General features: G+C 34.2%; 2 protein-coding genes across 3 annotated transcripts; one reads left to right on the top strand and one right to left on the bottom strand.

Moving 5' to 3' along the window:
* The first annotated feature begins 1,012 nt into the window (after window positions 1-1,012).
* LOC123211876 lies at window positions 1,013-2,733 on the top strand. Its single transcript, XM_044630826.1, has 3 exons — window positions 1,013-1,548; window positions 2,112-2,267; window positions 2,373-2,733. The coding sequence occupies exons 1-3, from the start codon at window positions 1,087-1,089 to the stop codon at window positions 2,457-2,459; spliced, it is 705 nt and encodes a 234-aa protein (XP_044486761.1). The 5' UTR covers window positions 1,013-1,086; the 3' UTR covers window positions 2,460-2,733.
* A 721-nt stretch (window positions 2,734-3,454) lies between these two features.
* Window positions 3,455-10,106, bottom strand: LOC123211875 (exportin-T-like). 2 transcript variants are annotated; one of them, XM_044630824.1, is made up of 15 exons: window positions 8,026-10,106; window positions 7,813-7,902; window positions 7,595-7,684; window positions 7,238-7,342; window positions 7,057-7,116; window positions 6,706-6,768; window positions 6,520-6,615; window positions 5,874-6,038; window positions 5,365-5,538; window positions 5,168-5,233; window positions 4,983-5,081; window positions 4,630-4,776; window positions 3,913-4,065; window positions 3,801-3,833; window positions 3,455-3,693 (listed from the first exon to the last, which is right to left on the bottom strand). In XM_044630824.1, the coding sequence occupies exons 1-13, from the start codon at window positions 9,751-9,753 to the stop codon at window positions 3,976-3,978; spliced, it is 2,973 nt and encodes a 990-aa protein (XP_044486759.1). In that variant the 5' UTR covers window positions 9,754-10,106; the 3' UTR covers window positions 3,455-3,693; window positions 3,801-3,833; window positions 3,913-3,975. The 2 variants fall into 2 exon arrangements, with proteins under 2 accessions (XP_044486759.1, XP_044486758.1); XM_044630823.1 differs by having other exon boundaries at window positions 3,801-4,065.
* Window positions 10,107-10,475: the final 369 nt, after the last annotated feature.

The following is a 10,475-nucleotide window of genomic DNA, read 5'->3' as shown; positions in this document are numbered from 1 at the left end:
ATTGGGAGACACCAGACCAGTTGGGAGTCCAAATATTCCCGTAGGCCAAGAATGGCAATGGCTAAATAGTCAAATCAACGTGCAATAGATTTCAATCGTGCTTTAGCTGTTCAAATATTTGTCTTTGTTCTGATATCCTGCAGTCGGTGCGAGGTAATAGAGTCGCATTCCATAATAGGTTCACATTCATGGCTCTATTATGGAAGGTGAACCTTCATGCAACTTGTTATTTAAAAATAATAAAGAATACTTCTATTGGCAAGAGGACAATAAACTTGGTGGAACCTTCAATAATAGAGCCGTGACAATCATGTTGGCCTTAGCCATTTCTTTTTTTATTTTAGTTTTTGTCTTTTACCTTGTCAGAAACTATAGCCAGAATAGCTTATGGATGTCGAGAATGCTATCAGATTTGAAGAAGAAGATTTTATATTACTATAATTATTTTTTTTTTAAATATTTACAAGCATAAGAATACATTGAATTTATATAAAAAAGAATGCTTTAAATATGATAATACAATGAATTATAATAGGTTGAAAATCAGGAATGATTGACGGAAATAAAAAAAAGATTGATTCCAATCTAATATTATCATATCTATTAATAGTTAGAAATCAGGAAAGATTGATGAAAGTCCGAAAAAATGGATAGAAATCTATCTTATCTATTAATAGCTGGAAACCAGGGAAGATGGATGGAAATCAGGAAAGATTGCAGGCTTTTGTTGACAAAAGCTGCATGAAATAAAAAAGAATACTTCCATTGGCAAGAGGAAAACAAAGACCTGAGCCATTTTCTTTTTTTATTTTAGTTTTTATCTTTTGCCTTCGATAATAGAGCCATGACAATCATGCAGCCTTTGTTTTGAAAGTTCACATGTCTATGGTGGCTCTACTAGAAGTCATTTTGTCAACAAAGCCTGCATGAAGTTTTCCAAGTCATTTCGTCGCAAAATCACTAGCAGAAGTAAAGAAACTTTCGAGAAATTTCTACGGAAGATATAATGGACGCTGTCAAACTTAGCACTGCTTTTATAAGTATCAATACACATAACTCTTACATTAAGAATTTTTTTGGAAAAAAATGGAGGATCTACGTCAAGCTGCAAAAGCTTACTTCTACCATGCGCCTGCAGAAGTTAAACAGCAGGCATACGACCTCTTCGGGGAAATGGACACGGATGGAGATAGCGAGATAAGCTCTTCTGAGTTCAAAGAATACGTTCAACAAGCAGGCTACAATATGATTCATTCTAATTTCTTCCATGAATTAGACCATGATGGTAATGGTCGCCTAGATTTCTGGGAGTTTGTCACTTTCTTCTACGTGGTGACGACTCGTACCACATTATGCTGTCATTGTAAAGCATATCTGATAAAGCTGTATTTTACATGTGTTGAATGCTTTGAGCGTGCTAACTATTCATATGATCTTTGCCTCTCTTGTTATGGGAAACGACAATTTCAGCATCAACACACAGTCTTCTTGGATAACTATGTGATGATCATGAGAAAGCCACCATTGTTTGCAGCAAACAGATTTTCAGTAAGCTATTTTTTTTAGAGTTACTAAGGGTGTTTATAATTCGAATTAAAATGTATAATTAGATCAAACTGTTTAAAAATTATTGTTTAGTTTGATTTGAGTTGAAAAATAATTTTCTGTTTAAAATGTAATTTGAGGATTTTAAAACCGAATTAAACTTTAAATCATATTATATATATATATATATATATTTAACAAAATTGTTCAATAAACAATTAGATATAAAACTTTTTTTTTATGTTTATTTTGTTATTTTCTTTATTATATATTATATATTTCATATTTATTTTATATATTTATATTAAATTTTATAAAACTATAATTTTATTAAATAATATATATTTAAAAGTGAATGATTTTAATATGTTCAATTCATAATTTAAGTCATATTTTTTATTTTAGTTTGATTTAAAAAAATTTTAAATATTTTTTTTAAACTGGTTTTAAAAAACTGCCGAACCAAACAATACCCACCCTTAATAGCTACTTCAATATTAGTAATTTGTTGTTTTTATATTAAACAACTTAATTGCTATAGCTAGCTGCATGTAAATGTGATGCAGTCAAGTACCGCTCAGCCTCAGCCTCAGCCGCAGCCTCAGCCTAAGCCGCAGCCGCAGCCTTCTCAGACTGATCATCTGGCACTTGCAACTCAGACTCATCATCTGGCACTTGCAACTCAGACTCGTCATCTGCCATTTGCAACTCACTCCAAGAGGGTAACTAAAGTCTAAAAGAAGATTGAAATTATTTATTAAGAAGGTTTTTTATATTGGCCGTTGAGCTGTTGTTTTTACTCTGATTTTTCAAATGACATAATGCAGCACAAACTGAAGACAGCATTCGAACTGTTGCATATGGGAATTTCTACTTGGGCTGCGGCAGCTAGCCTGGATTGTAGCATTATGTGATACAGTCAGCAGCCAGTTCGAGAATCTGTCAGTGCAGAATTACGGTGAATAACATAATAATTTTTGTCATACAAAATATTTCATCAGCTCGATGTCCTTCATAATGAACCATGGTGCCTGTTTATGTTGTCTTTATGTACTAAATAAGACTACATGTTGTCTTAATTGTGTTTGGTGTTGTTATATATTAATTAAATTAAATTATTTCTAAGCTTTGTACTGAGTCAAGATTGGATGGATTGTGGAATGAATACTAGTTTACTTGTTTGGTGTAGTTATTATGTACTAAATAAGATTACATAGATAATTTATCATCTTTACTTGTTTGGATGAATCTCTTTACTCAAATGAAAAAGATTCATTTTCATTCAATCAAAAAAATCGATATCAAACGAATCTTTTGATGTCGATCTGTCAACTGGATAAAGATTATTTGTTTTCATCCAACGAAACTATTACGATGAAAAAACCGATGGTAAGAGAAAAAAATAATAGAAAAACCGATTGACAGTAGAAACAAATTCTAATTATTAAAAAAAAAATCCTAAAAAGAAATATAAATTTTTCAAACTTTTGAGTGAATAAAAAATTATTAATTTTTTAAATTAAAAAAATGATATAAATTTTTAAAATTTTAAAATTTAATAATAAAATAATCATTATTAATGGTTTTAAGTAAATTTAATTACTCATAGACAAATATTTAGGTTTTTAAACCCTCACATATATGTTTTGAAATAGGCTAAACTCTATGTGAGAATAAATCCACTGGCCAATCATAAATGTGTAAAACCAACAATTTCTCTACTCCATTGTGTTGGATTACTTCTGATGTTTCATGTAGTTAAAGTTTTGGAGTCAAAAGGGTAACATTTTTTTGTCTGTACCCTGAAGCATCATCAATTACGTCATCATTCTCATTTGCCTAATCCATAAGTATGGCAAGAAACATACGACCTTTGCATCCCTAAGTTTGTCGAATCAACAAAACGCACTTTGTGGTGAAAGATATTTATAAATGACTTTATTGAGCACCCTAGTAAAAATTTTACATGCAAAAACTTTTCATCCCAAACAGAACAGTATACAGACACAGCCAGGAAAAACATGCCCCATTTTACCAGGGGGAGAAGACAAGAAGACTGTCAAATACACACATTACAAACTTTGAAAAGGTAAAATTATTACAACTTCTTCATGAGCGAAAAAAGCCCTTTTTCCCGAAAATCTACAACTGCAAAATCAAGGCAAAAGAAAAAAGATCAGTCACTCTCTAAGAAGCGGTTAGAGACTGCAGTAAGAGGTTTTAGTAAGATTAGTAAAGTAGAAAGACCTATGTACCTCATTGTTATTGAATGTATGTACAAAAAATTCCTGCAGCACACATTATAAGATCAACTGAAAGAATTTGTTGATTTGAAAGGAGAAGAATCTGATGGCAAGACATTTGCACCTTTGATGAACAAAAAATGGATTGCAGCAATCCATAACTGAAATGGTTTTTCTTTTCGTGCTGCTATCTGAAAACAAGGTTCCCGTTCTGCTGGAGTCTTAGTTTTTCAATTAGTGATTGATAAGATGATTTTAATGCCTTAATATCACTACCCTGCAGACATTGATAGCATATATAAATTAGAGCAGGCTTTCCTGTATGAGATGCATCCACCAATTATCTCGTCAAACACCTAACTTTAACTACTCTATGGGATATTACATTTGCCATTCAATAAATTAAAACCTGGGGTTGTAAGGGTACACTATGGGCCTGAATGACCAAAGCTCAATCAGCTTCCAAGCCTAATTTCAGTATATACAATAACAAGATCCAAATTTAAGGCCGAAAGGTCTATCATTATATATGCTCTCGCTCCTCATTGACCAATACCCTAGTTTGAACAAAGTAAAAACAGATTATTTCAATACTTGTAGAGATCATGTGCAAAATTGGACCATAAAAATTTAGTAGGTAAACCATCGAATACTAAACAGCAGTACAAATCATAAGGAAAGGAGGTCACACCTTAAAAAGAAAAAAAATTACTAACTAGAAGCCCTGCCCAGACTAGCTTTCATCATAAGATGGATAAATTATTAAAACCATAGTGCTTCCTTTCCATATGCACATGCATACCAACAAAATGCAATCTAAAAAAACCCATTATGTCGTTACCTGCAACTTTTGACAATATTGCACAGCCAAATTGTGAGGGCAATGTGCTGAAGGAAAGTCTTTTGATACAAGATGGATAAGAAAATCATTGCCAAACTTTTCATAGATGACCTTTTGAGCAGTCACAATTTCTCCGAACAAAACAAGCTGGAAAACAGATCCATAATAATATTTTTGAATAAATAGGAATCCCAAAGAATATACTCAATAAAGTTTACAAGAATATAAAAAAAATATAAGTTAGATGAGGACACAGAGCCTCTGACTAATCACTCAAGAAATAATAAACCCTATCAGCACACAAATAGTTAAATTGAAAAAATCAAAGCATGAAATGTAAAGAGTGTTCTTACTGTATTTGCATCTCCAAACTGGAAGGATTTATCAAGCACACTGTACAAACAACAATCCCTCGCAAAGCCTTCAATTATAAAACTTTGGAAACCAGGCACCTAACTCCATCCAATTTTAGCCCCATTAGTTTCAGAAAAGTATACCCAATATGATGATGATATAAAATTTTTAATGGATAGCAAACCTTTTCTTCCCCATCAGGCCTGACACGCCAATCTTTGATTAACCGAATAAATATCTGCACACATGCCTATGCAGAAAAGGAAATTTTTAGGTCACGAATACTATTCTAGTATTTTAGAAATCACAATCCTGCCAAAATCAAAATGAAGAAAATCTAAATGCAGTGAACAAAAGATAACATGGATGTATTACACATACCTTTCTCACAAGATAATCCTTATGACTACAAGCAGTAGACAATAACAATCGCATAATTGGATAAAAGCAGCTCCTACTTTTGGGGGAAAGGAACACTGAAGACAGATCATGTGTCGCTATCACATGAAGAAATGTATAGAATGTCCTCTGAAGCTCTTGCAATTCACGAATTTCCTACAAGGAAAAAAATGTCTCAATAAATGGAAAAAAAAAGCTTAACATTCCATCTTCAGGGTAGGTTTTAACACTCCACCATGCAAAATACACAAGTTGAATTCTAATTTTAAGCTAATGCAATATAAGTCACGTGTGTAGAAACAGCTAAGAACTCATATCAGGCTTATTTGAGCTACTCAGTATACTATTTGAGCTACGTCAATCAGCCTTGCAATCAAAACATATACTCATACTACATTTAACCGGAATATAAATGCAAGCATCGCATCAGGCTACTGAATTCACATGTTTTCTAGGATGTTTAGAGAAATGCCACTACAATAGAATTGTACCTCAGTGTTGGCTCCAGGTCCTGTAGGAAACGCATCCCTGGGTATAATATTTAATATCCTGCCAGCAATAGCAGGAAATATTTCATCCAATATATCACGCACTGACGTGTTGAATTTACATATCAGTTGATTAAGTAATACAAGGAAGTCAACCATTTCCTTTGGCTGCAACATGAAAAATCGAAAGTCAGACAGCAATATTGCACAAGTAAAAACAGAAGACCAACATACATTTAACAACCAAATGTCCACAAGGCCAAAGAAAAAAAAAGCACTTCATTTAGTAATGAGCAGGAATGGCATTAAAGTTCTAAAAGGCATACACAAAAGATTTTTATGTTTCTGACATGTGATTGGCCTGGAGACAGCAACAAGATAGATTTTTCTCTAGGTGCTTCATATTCCGATACAATTGACAACTGACAACAGATTTGTACAGAAACAGTGACGAGGCATGTTAACTAGATGATGAACTATAGTAATAGAATTAGATGCCACACAGGTCTCCCAGATTCTAAACTGCAATTAACTTAAGTGCCCAAAAGAATTAGATCATTTGCTACTATATACTTAAGTGCCCAAAAGTATAGAATTTGAGCCCCTCTAAGAAAAGAAAATTATTATAATGAAATGGTTTCTAAAATACCTCACTTTCTGCAAGCAATTGCCCCAATGCCTTAGGGAGATAAGGAAATACAGATGATCCCAGAGTGTCCACCATCCTATGTATAAATGAGGTGACCTGTGAATACCAAGACGTAAGTTTTAAGCACAATGTACAGTCAAGAAAACAAGAAACTATTGCTTACATTGTTCCATAAATAACTCTTACCTTGCTCCGCAGAGGCTCTACCCTTGGAAATACAACAAGAATTGGAAGCAGGACATCTAATGTCTGGATCATAAACAAAGAAAACCAATTAATATGAAAGGAGAGAAAAAAGAGACCATTTTCAGCCGACATTTTCACTGTCAGTCTGCTGAATTCACATGTTATCATTTGTTAAATGAGTACCTAAAAGAAAAAAACAAAGCAATGTCTAATCATTTATAACTTGTAATATCAAATGTGAAGGTTCATGAACCGCATAAACTTAGTATCCATAAATCTGACATCAAAGTAAACCATTAAAGGACAGTATGCCTGCAAGAAAAATACAGAAATCAAAATCCAAATACCGACCTGCTTGAACATGAGACCAATTGCAGGTCGACTACTGGTTACAAGACGCTCACTGAAGCCCTGGATAACAAATCATGTTGTTAGGGGAAATTGCATGTATATAAGTAAATAAATCCAACTAGCAACCAAATCATACACCAAAAAAATAGAAACCAACAGCAAAAAGGTGGAGGAAAAGAACCTTGCTAAGAGAATTGATAGCCATGATTATTTGCTGGGCATTGGCAATTTTTACAGGGTACTCTTCAGGATTTAAAGCTTTTGCATTCTGAAGCAATGCTTGAACCTGGATAGTAACAAGACAACTTCAGAAAACATATATTAAGGATTTTCCTAAAATACTAGGCATATGAAACATACAGCATCAGAAATTGCATGTCAAATAAGTTTGGTTACAGTGTCAAGCACATGTAGGATATGGAGAGAGAAACTTGAGAAATGTACATAAACACAAGATCTTAATAAGTTTAAGCACATGAATTACAAATGAGAACATGTAAAGAATTCCCAAAAAAATAGAGATTCAATTAGCCATAACCTGTTGACAAAGAGGAGTGAGCAACGAAGAGAGATAATCTGATTGCTTTTCCAGTGGTACGTCTTCCATCCCAATCAATAAACCAATTGCCTGTGAAGTTAGAACAGAGCACTCTAAGCCTCTCTGAAGAATAACTTCTACAACTTCAAGGTATCTTTTTAATATGTAGGGTCAATGCATGCATATTTATATACATAAAAAAAGGCAGGAACAGATACCTCAAAGATGTGACTACCATCTTCAGATCCCGAAAGTTCTTTTGATGAATAATTCATGCTTATAAAACGAGCAACTGTATCTTGCAAGCTCTGACAATAATTTAAAAAGAATCAGAATATATAGAAAGAAACAAGGTGCTTTAAAAGATACATAAATACAGAAGAAAGTATATATGCTGAAAATAATTAAAGTACAAGACAAGTAGACAATACCTGCAAAATTCTCTCTATATAAGGTACAAGCTTTGCTTTCAAAAGTTTCACAACCCTCATGAACAAATAACTTGCCCTTCGACTAACATGGATATTCGGATGGTGTATACCCCTGTCATCAAGAAAGGCACCTAGAACCATTGGAATATACTGTATATTCTCCTGCACAAACTTCAAATATCTTGTAACCGTCTCCAAATACACAAGTGCAACTAGCCTGTTAGAATGGCAAGGAAGCCTTGTCTGTAAAAGCATGGGCATCAACTCACTCAAGAATCCATTTCCAGATCTCATTGCCTCATCACTCATAGATTCGCCAAGAGCATACAAAAGGGAAAGTGCAGCTTCCACCTCTTCAACACTTCTGTCAGGGGGAGATGCAACAGAATTAACTAATGCTGTTCTAATAAAAAATTGAGTAACATCAGGCGCTACACGACTGACACTGCGCAGCAAAACAAGTAAATCCTTTCTAAACTCAACCATTCTGGCTTCCTCTTCTAACCCGATTTTATCCAATACATCAAGATGATCTCGGTACACAGACTCATAACAAATCTGTTTATGAATTACTTCCAATATCTGACCCACATGCAACAACTGTTCCTCTCTCAATGGCGAAAGACTCTTCATAGTGGCAACATAACCTGAAAGAAACTGAACAATACAGAAAGTTGTGTCTAACTCACAAGTCTGCATAACATAAAATACTGAGGGCAAAACTTCATTCAACAGCTTCATTGAAACCCCAATAGCATCTTCCGAATTTAACTGTTTAACGCACTCCAGAGCCTCCACTGCATATCCAGTAAGCAATGCAGCTACTTCTGACACCAACTCAGATTCCACTTTCCCAGAGACCAAACCAAAAACCTGACTTATATGGAGTCTTTGCAAAAGGGATAGTTTTGCCTGTGGATCCATCCTTTTAGAAACCACAGCCAGAATGCACCGCACAGCTGCACCACGGAACTTTTCCGACAACCAATCCCCCAAAATCAACTCAAACAATAAAGGAATAAATGCATCATTCACTATCAAATTAATATCAATCCAAGATATGTATCTCCTCATGCAATCCAACACGCCAGTACAAACTTCAAAATTCGAATTCCTAAACATTGTCACAATTTCATACCATGCTCTTACAATCTGCTCCACACATTGCTGCCTCATTGCATCCTTTACTGTTCCAGCCACTGCTATTTCCTCAGACGTTCGTGGATAATCTAAACTAATCAATTCATCATCTAATGAATTCAAAACCCGACAAAACATATCAATCACAACAGGACCTTTACTTAAATGAGGCAAAAAATCAACAAACACAGAGGACCAAATTAAAGGGTACTCAAAATAAATCAAAGTAACCAAAACTTGAGCAAGCTTGTTCCTTATATATGGAGGACTCTCTATAACCCGAACAGCATTCTTGTTATCATCAAGGAACTCACAACAAGCCATTGAAAACAGAGATTTTCGAATAAAATCCTTTTCTTCTACACTCATCAATGCATATTTAACCTTAATAACTTCATATAAAGTCTGTAAACACCAAAACTGAACTTGCACAAGCTTGCAAAAGTAAAGCTTTTCAATGCAAGTTTTACATATCAATGGCGTCCCTTTAATCTGCTGACAAAAACTCACTGCTTGTGATTTCAGCGCTGAATCAACAGCACCCGATTCATCAAAGCTAAAAACTATCGCCTTTTCGAGATCATCCATTGGTTTAAGCGCTCAAAACCTTAAAACAGAATACCCACAAACTTTTTCTTCACTTCCTTTTCAAATCCGAATAAAGTTGAAGATTTTCCAATTGATTTTCTGAAATCTCATCAGGGTTTTTCAGGGGTTTCAGGGTTTTTCAGTACAACAAAGAAAAGGGTCTTTGAAAGCTTACCTTGAATTTGTGATCAGATGAAATTGAGAGATCTTTTATAATGTGTATTACGTTTGCTTGTGTGCTTAGGGTTTTGCATCATATAAAGAAGACCTAGCCGTGTTTGGATTGGATGTTATTTTATAGGGTTCTAGTTTTCCTCACCACAGAAGGAAGCAAAAAAATATGTAAAAGCAACGAGGAAGAAGAGTTTGAAGACAAGATTTAATATTGGGTGCTTAATTACTATTATACCCTTTTAATTAAAACATAAATAGGGATTTGTTATGATTTGATGTTTATGATTCTACACCAAATGAACTGGATGCAATGACGTGGCAGAATGTTGACCCTGCACAGCTTTGTGATCAGATGGGTCCATGTGTATTAAGTGAATCATGGAAAGAACAAGAATGATGTTGAGCGGTGTAAAGGATTTTTCAAACATCAGGTTTCCACCAGTTGGGGTTAGCTTAAAATTTTAATGAGGATAGTATTGGGATTTTGATAATTTATTGGGCTTCTGCTTAATCCTAGGCCCCGAGTAGAAGGCCAAGCCCAAAACAAA

Source organism: Mangifera indica, chromosome 3, assembly GCF_011075055.1.
Source record: "Mangifera indica cultivar Alphonso chromosome 3, CATAS_Mindica_2.1, whole genome shotgun sequence".
Classification (NCBI taxonomy): domain Eukaryota; kingdom Viridiplantae; phylum Streptophyta; class Magnoliopsida; order Sapindales; family Anacardiaceae; genus Mangifera; species Mangifera indica.
Note: the sequence above shows the minus strand (reverse complement) of the source record. Positions and strands in the feature narration are given on the sequence as shown.

What these genes read in the sequence shown, in the direction of transcription:
- LOC123211876 (XM_044630826.1), top strand. Translation starts at nt 1,087, where the DNA reads ATGGAGGATCTACGTCAAGCTGCAAAAGCTTACTTCTACCATGCGCCT. An exon ending in TTGCAGCAAACAGATTTTCA is followed by an intron (nt 1,549 to 2,111) that starts GTAAGCTATTTT and finishes AATGTGATGCAG; the next exon opens with TCAAGTACCGCTCAGCCTCA. An exon ending in TTGCAACTCACTCCAAGAGG is followed by an intron (nt 2,268 to 2,372) that starts GTAACTAAAGTC and finishes GACATAATGCAG; the next exon opens with CACAAACTGAAGACAGCATT.
- LOC123211875 (XM_044630823.1), bottom strand. Translation starts at nt 9,753, where the DNA reads ATGGATGATCTCGAAAAGGCGATAGTTTTTAGCTTTGATGAATCGGGT. An exon ending in TCACTCCTCTTTGTCAACAG is followed by an intron (nt 7,343 to 7,594) that starts GTTATGGCTAAT and finishes GTTACTATCCAG; the next exon opens with GTTCAAGCATTGCTTCAGAA. An exon ending in AATATTGTCAAAAGTTGCAG is followed by an intron (nt 4,066 to 4,629) that starts GTAACGACATAA and finishes CAATGTCTGCAG; the next exon opens with GGTAGTGATATTAAGGCATT.